At 45.0% G+C, this 15073-nt stretch overlaps 1 protein-coding gene across 1 annotated transcript in view; it reads right to left on the reverse strand.

Annotated features, from left to right (window-relative positions):
- The window catches only part of LOC137325535 (torsin-1A-interacting protein 2-like), a 30610-nt gene extending 16651 nt beyond the window's left edge, over positions 1-13959 (reverse strand). The window contains exons 1-5 of the mRNA XM_067990737.1: positions 13738-13959; positions 8949-9014; positions 1755-1799; positions 1516-1593; positions 334-393 (exon numbers count right to left, since the gene is read on the reverse strand). Of these exons, the coding sequence (XP_067846838.1) occupies positions 334-393; positions 1516-1593; positions 1755-1799; positions 8949-9014; positions 13738-13810 (322 nt within the window). The 5' untranslated portion in view covers positions 13811-13959. The remainder of the gene's footprint in view (positions 1-333; positions 394-1515; positions 1594-1754; positions 1800-8948; positions 9015-13737) is intronic.
- Between the last annotated feature and the right edge of the window lie 1114 nt (positions 13960-15073).

The following is a 15073-nucleotide window of genomic DNA, read 5'->3' on the forward strand; positions in this document are numbered from 1 at the left end:
AGCTCAAGGCACAATCACCAAAATAGAATAATACTTGAAAAGGAAAAATTTGCAGGGCAATGAGAAAAGAGCAGGGGAGTGGGACTAATTGGATAGCTCTTTCAAAGAGCTGGCACAGGCATGATGGACCGAATAGCCTCTTTCTGTATGATTTTATGACAGGTGAAACATTGGGCACTAACTTAATTAGCAGAGTTGGAGGGGGGGGGGGGGGGGGGGATGAGGGTCATGCAAACAGCTCTTTAATGAAATTTGTCCAGTCAGTTCTGTACTCCGTAACACTATCTGCTCACATCTATCATTCTCTCTCATTCGGGGAACAAGCAAACGTACCTTGGACTGAACGAATAGGTCTTCGGATTAGGTTAGGCAACACGTGCGGATGAACTTGATCTACAAAAAACAGAAATACCACAAGAAGATATTAGTGTCCAAAGTTCAGCTGCGGGTTTAGTTTAACTCTTCCAGTGCAAACACCACCCATCAAGTATTTGTTATTGATTTTCTTTCCAGCAATGTGTAATAGACAGAATGAAGTACAGTACTGAGCCACACAGTCCCTGGTTCAATCCCGTCATGAATTAGTGATCTCAGTCAGGGAACATCAGAATTGGCCTCAACATCCCTGAAGTCAGGTAAAGAAAGTTAAATGTCGGCTAAGGCTCCCAATCCTGATGGTTACCCGGCGACTCTTAATTGAAAGTGCACCTGTGTGGGCATCGGATGAGGACAGGATGAGCGTGGCTATGATGCCCCACTGTCAAAGGGGAGGTTGGAGGAGGTGGGAGGGAGAGAGAGAGATGGAGGGGAAAGAGGGAGGAGAAGGTGGAAATAACAGCCAAACTTGATCCTGCCCACATAAGGCAAGGATACTGATGATTCGTAGTAACCCTGGATTGTCCCCCTACCTGGTGAGCGGGGAGACCAATTGGAATGCCTGATCCATTGCTCCAATGCACAATAATATCAGTCACAAATTATAAACAGTCCTACTATATTCATAATATCATCATATGATACAGCACAGAAGGAGCCCATTCGGTCCATCGTGCCTGTGCCGGCTCTTTGGTAGAGCTATCCAATTAGTCCCATTTCCCAGCCCTTTCCCCATAGCCCTGCAAATTTTTCCCTTCAAGTATTTATCCAATTCCTCTTTGAAAGTTATTATTGAATTTGCTTCCCTTTCAGGAGGTGCATTCCAGATCATTACAACTCACTGCATAAACAAATGTTTCCTCATGTAGCCTCTGGAACTTTTGCCAATCACAAATCTGTGTCCTCTGGTTACCGACCCTTCTGCCATTGGAATTAGTTTTTCCTTATTTGCTCTATCAAAACCGTTCATGATTTTGAACACCTCTATCAAATTCATTCCAGCACAAGTGTTTGAACAGGGAAGGGTAATTCCAAAGGACAACAGAATTGGTTTACATCTAGTGGGTTGAAGGACAATTGGCAGAAATTGAGAATCCCTCGAGTGGAGTGGACTGTGTTCGATCTCTGGGAATTCTGTACCTGAAATCTGGGAACGTGTCCTGCGACATATCGGTGAATCACCACCTGCTCCCACGTCCACATCAGAATCACTGGTTTCTAGAGAGAGAAAAAAAACACAAGCATCACAGCCAAACTGTTTGGGGATCTCTACCAGCATTCACAATACCAACGTTTTTTTCAAAACCAGAAACGGATTGTTTCAATAGCTACTGGCACCTCATTGGATAAAATAGGGCCAATACCTTATGCACACTTACCTTCACCTGATTTGCTTAAGTCAACTTCATCTTTAAGACTCTGATCTGTAGGAACAGAAGAATTACTTCAGTTGCATACAATGAACCCGCACTGTTCCACACACCAAGGAATCATCAGGAGTATCTCCCAACCTCAGGCTGCAAAATTATAAATGATACAACTATAGATACGACCAGATGTATCGTCCTAAGGGGCCGGGCAGTGGGAATGGGGAGTTATGGCAGCCTTATCCCACCCTTGGGAAAGGGGAGGCGGAAGTATATACCCGACTTTCTAGATAAGACCCAGGATTTGGGAGCGTGGAGGAAGGTGAGGGGGTAGAGGGAAAAGAGGAGGGTAGAGAGAAAAGACAACAAGACGAATGGTTACTGACCTGTGCACAGTTGCCATTTATTATTAAACACACCGTTCTGTATATGGTTGTGCCTAGAGTGTGTTTGAAAGAAGCTGAGGACTTTTATCTGGTGCTGTATGTGGATCGTGACAAGTATATCAGAAACTTAAAATGCAAATAACCCCACCATATCTCTGCAAAGTTCACTTCACTATTTAAGAAACATCACTGAATGTAAATCTAAAAACACAGTCCATTTCCATGTGTTATCGGCCCTCATTCCTTCATCTCCATGGGCGTTTGTTTTGTTAACTGTCGATCTAAGAGTTTGCTTTACAGTCAAGCATGCACATTTTACACAATAGACCCTCACCAATTGTTAACTACTCATCGGATGGTTCAGTTTGATGGCTCATTTCCATCGTCTGCTGAGGTCTAGCCAGTGTAACAAAGTCTTAACACCACAATTAGTATTCCCGATAGCTATTGGACTCGTACACAAACTCTACTGAATGCGTCAACGCTAAGTGCTGCTGTTAGGACTCTGAACTGGCTCAGACCCACCTCAGGGTATAATGGATTCAAAGTCACTAAAAACAAATCACTTTCAAGTATCTTTCATAACACAAGCATTTTCATTCTTAACTCTTAGAATTTAAAAATGCAATTTTTTTTTGGAAGCAGGCTAGAAATAAAAATCAAGCTCTTTAGTTCATTACCTACTCCCCTCACCGAGATAGGAATTGGGGGGGGAGGGGGGGGTGGCGGGAACACAACTCCTGCATGGACGAGAGAGGAAAAGAATGAACTTTCAGTAATATAGCACCTTTTATGACCTCAGGATTTCACAACTAATGAAGTACGTTTGAAGCGTGATCACTCTTGTTATGCAGATTGCAAGATCCAGAAACGGCAATGAGATAAATGACCAATTAAACTGTTCAGTGATGTTGGTTGAGAGATAAATATTGGCCAGGACACCGGGGAGAACTCCCATGCTCTTCTTCAAAAAAAATGCCGTGGGATCTTTTACGTCCACCTGAGAGGGCAGAGGGGCCTCTGTTTAACATCTCATCCGAAAGACGGCACCTCCGACAGTGCAGCACTCCCTCATTGCTGGACTGTAGAGTCAGCCAAGATTATATGCTCAGCTCCCTGGAGTGGAGCTTGAACCCATGACATGCTGACTCAAAGGCGAGAGGGCTACTACTGAGCCAAGGTTGACATCGGGGATACTGGCCAGTATAGTATACATTTTTGCTGCTTTATGGTATGTCTAGTTTCTAAAGCAATTGTTTGGACCGTGAACTTCTCTGTGTCTATCATGATTACCAGCCCTCTAGGTCTGGTTTACAATAGGTGGTCTCCTACTCCTGACACTTTGCTTTACTTCTCCCAGAAATGGAGAACTCCTCGACTGTGCAGTGATCCAACGGGAGTAGCAGAAACTCACCCAATGAGGGCAGGCAAGTTTAAATGCCATTCAGGACTGACGCCAACTTGGAATCCTACTCTGAAGAGCCAGAGCTCCTGAACCATCAGCTGCTGTCTCGCGTCCCTTACAAGGTTTCTCCACACTGCACATAATTCCCTGGAACTCACCAGAGTCAATCCAGGTTGAAAGAACTCTGCTGGTCCAGTTCACTAGTAAACCAATGTACCCTAAAGTATCCAACCATACTTCTTGTAATGTTAACTTATGGCAATAGAGTAAAACGTGCGGTATTGGATTGAAGATCTGTTCTACACCTCTCCCAATAATCGCTCCGATTGAAGTGCAGCAGAATCAGGAGAGGTGTATAATAGGCGGCCAATCAGATATCAGCCGTTTCACACTATCGCCACAAGTCAACGTTACCCCACTTCAGTCTCATGTTTGTGACATTTAGGAGAGGCACCAGAGACTGGAGGCCTCCTCATAGGGCAGAAAATTAAACAGCACAAGAGGGTGCACTAATCCAGGGTCAAGAGAATTACTGGCAGAAGCACAAGGGCAGATTCCTTACTCAGCCTCCAACTAAGAGCGGTAAATGTAAGGAATCTTACAACACCAGGTTATAGTCCAACTGTTTTATTTGAAAATCACAAGCTTTCGGAGGCTTTCTCGGAGCTTGTGATTTTCAAATAAAACAGTTGGACTATAACCTGGTGTTGTCAACCCCAGTCCATCACCGGCATCTCCACATCAAGAGTGGTAAAGGCATGGGATCACATCCAGGATGTGCTCATTTGAGGCGTTTTATTGCAGTGAAGCACAGCAAAGGCGGCACATTTCTCGCTCATCCTTGGGCTGCTGTTGTGCACTTTCGAGGAGATAGTCCAGATCACCACTGCCTCGGGAGTAGGTCGCCAATAAGGAGTAGTTTGCCCATTTTCAAATGGCGTGTACCGCTTGATTGGCACCCCATCCACCACCGGCGCACTGTGGCTGCAGTGTGTACCATCTACAGGATGGACTGCAGCAACTCGCCAAGGCTTCTTTGACAGCACCTCCCAAACCCACGACCTCTACCACCTAGAAGGACAAGGGCAGCAGGCACATGGGAACAACACCACCTGCACGTTCCCCTCCAAGTCACACACCATCCCGACTTGGAAATATATCGCAGTTCCTTCATCGGTGCTGGGTCAAAATCCTGGAACTCCCTACCTAACAGCACTGTGGGATAACCTTCAACATACACACTGCAGCGGTTCAAGAAGGTGGCTCACCACCACCTTCTCAAGGGCAATTAGGGATGGGCAATAAATGCTGGCCTTGCCAGCGACGCCCACATCCCATGAACGAATGAAAAAAAAATGCAGAAAACCCAGAGTGTCCTATTTAACAAGCCTCATTCTTTGGACCCCAAGATCCACACTCCACAGGTAAGGCAAAGAGAAAGGAAGTCGAGGAAGAGAGAAAAGGTCATTTGACCTCAGAAATTCATCCCTTAGTTAACCAACCCATCTTAACATACAATTGCAATATGAACTTCCCTAATGTTTACCTCTATTACCTTGCTTAGCAGATTATTCCAAACATTCATTACCCTTTTATTAGGCAGCTTTTCTTCATTATATCTATTCAAAATTTACTTCTGACTAAATTTAAATTTAGGTCTCTGGTTCCTTTCTCCTAGCTTGCCTTGAAGTAATGAGAATCCCTACGTGGTCAGTTTTCGGTAAAATATTAAAATGCCTACGTGGCAAAGAAGCAGAATGCAAAATGGTTAGAAAGGGTTAATTAGTTAGTAACTGAGATTGGTACAGGTGGCCTGGCCTCCTGCTGGGCCATGTTTGCATAGTCAGCAGGTTTGCATTGTCTCATCAATGTAGAGTCTTTGATGTGATTCAAGGACTGGTCTGAATGTCTCCATGTTTATGGCAGATCAATATAGGTAACGAGAGCTTAGCCAAAGTTGAAAGACATTCCAGGTTGGGAGATAAGGAACAGAAGGAACAGGGAAGAACATTCCAAGTTGGAAGGTGAGGAAGTATCCCCTTTGATGTCTAACAGCAACATGGTCAGCACATGATTATCTATGATTGGCCGGAAATAATGTAACCTCGCATGGCAACCTGTGCCCGGCTTATGATTGGTGTTGACTCTTGTGTTAATGATGTTCCAACCCCTATCGATCTGTATAAAGGTATGAGTTTTTGTCTTTGTCTTTGTCTCCTTATTCTGTTAGAATCGTTCGGATTCTCTCAGGAATCTGAATTGAAGCTACAGACTAAGACCTGCTATTAAAGTTGTGTTGAACTTTAAAATGTATTCGACTTCAGTTTTTACTGAACCAGACTGAGGGGAAAGAATCCGGATCGTCAGTAATATTCACGGGTAATAAGTAATAACCCTACTGATATAGAATCGTAGAATGATACAGCACAGAAGGAGGCCATTCAGCCCACTGTGCCTGTGCCAGCTCTTCGAAAGAGCTATCCAATTAGTCCGACTCCTCTACCCTTTCCCCATAGCCCTGCAAATATTTCCCCTTTGAGTATTTATCCAATTCACTTTTGAAAGTTACTGAATGTGCTTCCACCATCTTTTCAGGAGGTGCATTCCAGATCATAACTTGCTGCCTAAAAAATTCTCCTCGTCTTGCCTCTGGTTCTTTTGCCCATTATCTTAAATAAAATTTCTTATTATTTTGTAGTTTCCTCTCCCTTACCTCTTCCTTTTGACACAATAATGCTCGAGTTAAAATAATAGCAATAAAGAGTGACATATCCCCAGGACCAGATGGTTTCCATCCCAGGGTTTTAAAGGAAGTAGGTGAGCAGATTGCAGATGCCCTAACTATAATCTTTCAAAGTTCTCTAGATTCAGGAACTGTCCCTCTAGATTGGAAAACTGCACATGTCACTCCGCTTTTTAAGAAAGGAAAGGAGAGAGAGGGAAACCGGGGAATTATAGACCAGTTAGCCTAACATCTGTTGTGGGGAAATTGTTGGAGTCTATAATTAAGAATAGGTGACTGAACACCTCGAGAATTTTCAGTTAATCAGGGAGAGCCAGCATGGATTTGTGAAAGGTAGGTCGTGCCTGACAAACCTGATTGAATTTTTTGAAGAGGTGACTAAAGTAGTGGACAGGGGAATGTCAATGGATATTATTTATATGGACTTCCATAAGGCATTTGATAAGGTCCCACATAAGAGACTGTTAGCTAAGATAGAAGCCTATGGAATCGAGGGAAAAGTACGGACTTGGTTAGGAAATTGGCTGAGCGAAAGGGATAATGGGTAAGTATTCACATTGGCAGGATGTGACTAGTGGAGTCCCGCAGGGATCTGTCTTGGGGCCTCAATTATTCACAATATTTATTAACGACTTAGATGAAGGCATAGAAAGTCTCATATCTAAGTTTGCCGATGACACAAAGATTGGTGGCATTGTAAGCAGTGTAGATGAAAACATAAAATTACAAAGGGATATTGATAGATTAGGTGAATGGGCAAAACTGTGGCAAATGGAATTCAATGTAGACAAATGTGAGGTCATCCATGTTGGATCAAAAAAGGATAGAACAGGGTACTTTCTAAATGGTAAAAAGTTAAAAACAGTGGATGTCCAAAGGGACTTAGGGGTTCAGGTACATAGATCATTGAAGTGTCATGAACAGGTGCAGAAAATAATCAAGAAGGCTAATGGAATGCTGGCCTTTATATCTAGAGGACTGGAGTACAAGGGGGCAGAAGTTATGCTGCAGCTATACAAAACCCTGGTTAGACCGCACCTGGAATAGTGTGTGCAGTTCTGGGCACCGCACCTTCGGAAGGACATATTGGCCTTGGAGGGAGTGCAGCGTAGGTTTACTAGAATGATACCCGGACTTCAAGGGTTAAGTTACGAGGAGAGATTACACAAATTGGGGTTGTATTCTCTGGAGTTTAGAAGGTTAAGGGGTGATCTGATCGAAGTTTATAAGATATTAAGGGGAACGGATAGGGTGGGTAGAGAAACTATTTCCGCTGGTTGGGGATTCTCGGAGTAGGGGGCACAATCTAAAAATTAGAGCCAGACCTTTCAGGAGTGAGATTAGAAAACATTTCTACACATAAAGGGTGGTAGAAGTTTGGAACTCTCTTCCGCAAATGGCAATTGATACTAGCTCAATTGCTAAATTTAAATGTGAGATAGATAGCTTTTTGGCAACCAAAAGTATTAAGGGATATGGGCCAAAGGCAGGTATGTGGAGCTAGATCACAGATCAGCCATGATCTTATCAAATGGTGGAGCAGGCACAAGAAGCTGAATGGCCTACTCCTGTTCCTATGTTCCTATGAGTTTCTCTAATTCTTTCTTACAGCTCATCCTCTTTACATTTGAGATCAAGTTGGTAGCATTTCCCTATGGCTTTTCCAATATCTCTACAGGACTGTGTGGTGTAGTTAGCAGAACAGTATGCAGTATACCAAGTGTGGTCAAATCAGTAAAGCCTCAGCATTAACTTCTGTACACTCGAACTCTACTGTTCTGACTAATGGATCCCACTATTTTATTAGTTTTTTGAACCGTTCTGTCACACTGTCCAGTCAATTATACAAAGGTCCATTCCTACAATTGGTCAAATAAAGGTGCTTCACAGTTCCATTCCAACACAACCATTATGGATAAGAACTCCTACACTGAAGTGCCAGAGCTCCTAAACTATGGCGCACACTTATTTGACCAGTGTGGATTACCCAGTGTTAAGTTTCATTTCCCAGTTCCATAACTGATCTAAATCCTTCTTCAAATCTTCAGCTGCAACTTCTGCTTTTCCTATTTTAATGTTGCCAGCAAGCTTGACCATGTAACATTTGGTTATCATATCTAGGTGTCAGCCGTGGCTCAGTAGGTAGCCCTCTCGCCTCTGAGTGAGAAGATTGTGGGTTCAAGTCCCACTCCAGAGACTTGAGCACAAAATTGAGGCCGACACTCCAGATGGTAAATTGAAGCCTTGTCTGCCCCCGCAGGTGGACGTAAACGACCCCATGGCACTATTTGAAGAGCAGGGAGTTCGCCCCCGTGTCCTGACCAAACACTTATCCCAAAACCTAAAAACAGATTATATGGTCATTATTACATTGTTGTTTGTGGGACCTTGCTGTGTGCAAATTGGCTGGCACGTTTCCTACATTACAACAGTGACCACACTTCAAAAGTACTTAATTGGCTATAAGGTGCTTTGGGGCATCCTGAGTTCATGAAAGGCGCTATATAAATGGAAATCTATCTTTCTTTCTAGGTAAATGATGTCATGACAAACAACAGGGGCCCAAGCACTGTTTCCAAAATAAATACTTAAATCTTAACAGGGTGACCCTACACCACATACAGTAAACATTTCTCCGTGCAGTCTAAGAACTTGAAAAGTTTCATTCATACCTCTCCCCGCAGGGCTGCTGTCCATTTCATCTACCACTCTTCTATTTGGAGAAAGTCTGCTCCCATCTGGAAAACCAATGAGGGTAACAAATCAACTGAAGAACAAGAGGTCTCACCACAGCAAGAGTGCCTGGACGTCAACTAATGCGTTTCAACAAATCACTTGTTTTACCAGCCTGGTGGGTTTTGCGTGTCTTTCGAAACGTCACTGAGCTCCTGCTCAAACACTGCAATCAATGAGCAGCAGAGAACGCTCTACTAGCAGAGAACGCTCTACTACTACTGAGAGAGAGAGAAGATACAATGAACGGTGTGTGCTGATCGCGTCTGGACTGTCCTCAAATGGGTTTGAAAGCCCCCACGTTCAGCGATCCCAACCAATGCGCTTTCAAACACCTTCCGACTGGAATTACTTATGGTTTCAGTGATAAGATCCAGAATTCTTAAAGGACTGGGTTCAAAGATCACTCGATCAACCGGAGAAAGTCCGGGAGAAGATCATTTGAAGTCCAGCCACATGTGACAGATGGCCATTAAAATAAAACGGGATTGATGTGCAGAATTGAAGATACACGAACAAGTCTGCTTTAGACCTGCAAAACGAGTCCTTAGTACACTCGGCAGGTCAGACAACCCCTTGGCAATGACAAGTGCCTCTCAGTCTTTGGGAATACTTTCAACCATCATCAGCAACCTTCTCATTCTGAGGCAAATTTATATACATCATATAAAAATACAGATCAAAGATAAGGGTGTCATTTAATTTCAGATTTCATAAACCACTTGAGCTTTGTTCTCTAAACTTCCAACAACCAGAATACCAAAATCAGACACACCTAAAGACATGGTATATTTGGCACGAATTGAGACTACGTTCAATTGCTTACAATGCAAATATTAAGTTAACCATTAACCACACTCTTGAATTTCTCATTCAAGATTAACCTGATTTAACCTCAAAATAGTTCACATTATGTGTGTTTTCCTCCCGAATGTTCTCCCATCCTCGACGGAAGGGGTTTATTTACAGTGTCATTCACAAGAACAAGCATCATTCCAGGACTTTATCCAAGTGACCATACAGGCTGCACCAGACTGGTGGTGGTGAGGTAGAGCTGGGTGTCATCAGCATACACGTGGAATCAGTGTTTTCAGGGGATGTCGCCAAGGGGCAGCATGTAGATAGGAATTAAGCAGTGGCCAAGCATAGATCCATGGGGGACTCCAGAGGTAACGCTGCGGGAGCGGGAAGAGAAGCCATTGCAGGAGATTCTCGGGCTACGACTGGATAGATAAGAGTGGAATCAGACGAGGGCAGTCCCACCAAGCTGGACAACGGAGAGGAGATGGACGAGGACGGTGTGGTCAATTGCATCAAAGAGAAGGTTGCTGATGATGGTTGAAAGTATTCCCAAAGACTGAGATCAAGGAGGGTGAGGAGGGATCGTTTACCACGGTCACAGAGGGCGAGGAGGGATCGTTTCACAGAGGGCGAGGAGGGATCGTTTCACAGAGGGCGAGGAGGGATCGTTTACCACGGTCACAGAGGGTGAGGAGGGATCGTTTCACAGAGGGTGAGGAGGGATCGTTTACCACGGTCACAGAGGGTGAGGAGGGATCGTTTACCATGGTCACAGAGGGTGAGGAGGGATCGTTTACCACGGTCACAGAGGGTGAGGAGGGATCGTTTACCACGGTCACAGAGGGCGAGGAGGGATCGTTTACCACGGTCACAGAGGGTGAGGAGGGATCGTTTACCACGGTCACAGAGGGTGAGGAGGGATCGTTTACCACGGTCACAGAGGGTGAGGAGGGATCGTTTACCACGGTCACAGAGGGTGAGGAGGGATCGTTTACCACGGTCACAGAGGGTGAGGAGGGATCGTTTACCACGGTCACAGAGGGTGAGGAGGGATCGTTTACCACGGTCACAGAGGGTGAGGAGGGATCGTTTACCACGGTCACAGAGGGTGAGGAGGGATCGTTTACCACGGTCACAGAGGGTGAGGAGGGATCGTTTACCACGGTCACAGAGGGTGAGGAGGGATCGTTTACCACGGTCACAGAGGGTGAGGAGGGATCGTTTACCACGGTCACAGAGGGTGAGGAGGGATCGTTTACCACGGTCACAGAGGATGTCATTTGTGACTTTGATTAGGGCCATTTCTGTACTGTGGCAGGAGAATAGAGGGGCTTTGTGAGACGGTAAAGTTGAGGGGGTAGTCATGAATATGGGTAGGATAGTTTATATGGAGGGAGAGGTTAAAGGAGGACAGGAGGGCAGTGAGTTGAGATGGAGTTTGTAATCATCAAGGACGAGAAGTCAGTCGCTCGGTGTCGAGGCTGAGGGAGGAAAGCAGTGAAGATATCTCGGTGAGAAACCTGACGTGGTACTTGGTGGCCAGTAGAGAAATAGGATTTTAAAGGAGAAGCAAGAGGGATGGAACAAGGTGAGGTGCTCAAAAGGAGGAGAACGTTCCAGAGACAGACCAAGGTGAGATTTGGCGATCCCACCGCGATGGTTTGGATTGTGCAGGTGGTGGAAGGTAATCTCTCTACCTCTCTCTCTCGTCCTTTAAGACGCTCCTTAAACCTACCTGTTTGACCAAGCTTTTGGTCCCCTGTCCTAATATCTCCTTATGTGGCTCGGTGACAAATTTTGTTTGAGAACGCTCCTGTGAAGCGCCTTGAGACGTTTTACGTTAAAGGCACTATATAAATGCAAGTTATTGTTGTTGTTGTTGAGGGCCGATGGTGCCTTGGCCTAACATCTCATCCAAAAGGCGGGACCTCCGACAGTGCAGCACTCCCTCAGTACTGCACTGAAGTGTCAGCCTAGATTTGTGCTCACGTCTCCGGTGTGGGGCTTGAATCCACGGCTTTATGATTCAGGAGATCCAATGTTGATTTTGTTTTAAATCATGTCGCCAGTTTTACACACATTCAATTACCTTTTTACACAAGGAAGAATGACAGCTCCAGCAAACTGTCCCTGAAGGTTGGCGTGCTCTCTGAATAGTGCTTTAAAGGAGTGTCTATGCTGACACTTCAGTGCAGTACTGAATGCAGTATGGATGAGCCGTTAAACCGAGGCCCTCTCTGCCCTCTCAGTTGGACGTAAAAGATCCAGTGGCACTATTTCAAAGAAGAGCAGGGGATTCCTGGCCAACATTTATCCCTCAACCATCATCACTTTAAAAAAACGATTATCTGGTCATTATCGCATTGCTGTTTGTGGGAGCTTGCTGTGTGCAAATTGGCTGCTGCGTTGCCTACATTACAACGGTGACTACACTTCAAAAGTATTTCATTGGCTGTCAAGCGCTTTGGAACATCCTGACGTCATGAAAGGCGCTATATAAATGCAAGTTCTTTCTTACTAGTTATCTTTCTCAGTACTGCACTGAAGTGTGAGGCTAGATTATGTGCTCAAGTCTCTGGAGTGAAGCCTGAGCCCATGACTCAAAAGGTGAGAGGGCTTCACACTGAGCCAAGGTTGACTGTTAATCTCAAATGTTTTACAAACTTTAGGGGGAGAAAAAAAGCAAATAGATGAAATTAAAGGGATTGTTTTTCCCTCTCGTTCCCCATGGAAAAAAAACAGAAATGGAGAGTTTTTTTTTAAATATAAATTCTCACAGGAGAACCTGCCGCAGTTGTAAGAAATCTTTAAACTGGGAATGTTGGCAGGTGGTTTTAATGTTGATGTTTTATAGGTACATAACATAAGAAATAGGAGGAGTAGGCCACATGGCCCCTCGAACCTGCTCCACCATTCAATCAGATCATGGCTGATCTTCGACCTCAACTCCACTTTCCCGCCCGATCCCCATACTCCTTGATTCCCCTAGAGTCCAAAAATCTGTCTATCTCAGCCTTGAATATACTCAACGACTGAGCATCCATGGCCCTCTACGGTAAAGAATTCCAAAGATTCACAACCCTGAGTGAAGAAATTCCTCCTCATCTCAGGCTTAAATGGCCGACCCCTTATCCTGTGACTATGCCCCCTACTTCAAGACTCTCCAGCCATGGGAAATAACCTCTCAGCACCAACCTAGTCAAGCCCCCTCAAAATCTTATATGTTTCAATGAGATCACTTCTCATTCTTCTAAACTCCAGACAGTATAGGCCCATTCTACTCAATCTCTCCTCATACGGCAACCCTCTCATCCCAGGAATTAATCTAGTGAACCTTCATTGCACCGTCTCTAAAGCAAGTATATCCTTCCTTAGATAAGGAGACCAAAACTGTATATAGCACTCCAGGTGATGTCCTACCAAAGTCCTGTACAATTGTGGTAAAACATCCTTACTTTTGTATTCCAACCCCCTTGCAATAAAGGCCAACATGCCATTTGCTTTCCTAATTTCTTGCTGTACCTGCATACTAACTTTTTGTGTTTCTTGTACAAGGACACCCAAGTCTCTCTGGACACCAACATTTAATAGTTTCTCACCATTTAAAAAATGTTCAGTTTTTCTATTCTTCCTACCAAGGTGAATAGCCTCACATTTCCCCACATTTTACTCCATCTGCCACCTTCTTGCCCACTCACTTAATCTGTCTAGACCCATTTGCAGACTCTTTGTGTTCTCCTCACAACTTACTTTCCCACCTAGTTTTGCACCGTCAGCAAACTTGGATAGGTTAACTGGGGACCCACTCGGTCCCTCGTACCCACCAAGCTGTCCCATTACAAATCTCACAGTGGAGAGGGGTTGAGCCCGGCTGCAGCTGATGGTTAGTCCCCAGCCCACTCCTCTCTCTCCCTCCCTAGGCCTCACCTCCGCCGGTTGTCAGGGTTTCCTCGGCGGCTCTTTTGCGCCTCTCGGCCCTGGGGCTGCGGTCACCGCTCATCTCGCCCTGGCCGCTCGCGTACTCGGCAGTGCCGGTGAATCGCCGCCTGGCATTAAAAGGAAAACGGGAAATAAAATAAAAACATTCGCAGGGAAAAGTTTCGAAATGGTTTCCAACGCGTCATCCACAGAGCTCGGGACCGGGTGAGGGAGCCGGCACCGGAAGTGCCTTTAACTCAATGAGCTGAAGCCATAGAGCAGCCATCTTGGTAAAGGGCAACGATCTTTGTAGAGTATGTCCATCTTGGTAATGGGCGGCCATCTTTGTAGAGTGCCTACATCTTGGTAATGGGCGGCCATCTTTGTAGAGTGCCTACATCTTGGTAATGGGCGGCCATCTTTGTAGAGTGCCTACATCTTGGTAATGGGCGGCCATCTTTGTAGAGTGCCTACATCTTGGTGATGGGCGGCCATCTTTGTAGCGTGCCTTCTATATTAGTACTGGGCGGCCATCTTTGTAAAGTGCCTCCATATTGGTAATGGGCGGCCATCTTTGTAGAGTGCCTCCATCTTGGTAATGAGCGGCCATTATAAAGTTTTTTTTTTAAATATCTCTGTCAACTTATAAGATCTCACCGCACCACAGCTGACTTTTTCCATCTCATATATCTGTACAGTGAGCAAGGTGGAGGAAAATATCAATCAGCTTTTAATTTGAGAGTAAGAATAAAACCACAAAAGGCGGTGAAGCAAAGGAATGAATCCGAAGCCAGCTGCAAGAAACACTTCCCTGCAGTCAGATTATGAGGTCTACCAATATAGTTATTTGGAGCAAGAGGACACAAGAACCCAGTGGGGCAGTTGACTGTGCCACCATGCACTCTCATTAGGTGCAAGCTGCACATCTATCTAAATGCAAACTGCATCAGGCCTCAGAGTAAAGACAGTAATCACGAGCTGGACATAAAACTGGACTCATTACCTGGCCACAGAGAACACCACCAGAGGTCAGGCCAAAACAAAAAGAGGTAAGCTTATTTCAGACCATCCTTCTCCTCACCATGACCTCTCTTTCAGCTGGGAGAACAGGTGGGTAAGAATTGGACACCCAGGTTGTGGGTAAGCGGCAACAAGAGATTCCTGGTATGGGACACGATCATCTGACAACGACAAAGCTGGTGACTTCAAGTACAATCTGGCCTCACTGCAAGCAAACCTCTTAATCACCATGCTATCCAGTGAGTGTCATCTCTATGATCAAACACAGTGGCGTAAGATTTCCACCCTCTCCGCCTGGGCGGTAAACTGGCGCAATGGAACGCCC

The sequence above is a fragment of the Heptranchias perlo genome, chromosome 9, assembly GCF_035084215.1.
Source record: "Heptranchias perlo isolate sHepPer1 chromosome 9, sHepPer1.hap1, whole genome shotgun sequence".
Taxonomy (NCBI): domain Eukaryota; kingdom Metazoa; phylum Chordata; class Chondrichthyes; order Hexanchiformes; family Hexanchidae; genus Heptranchias; species Heptranchias perlo.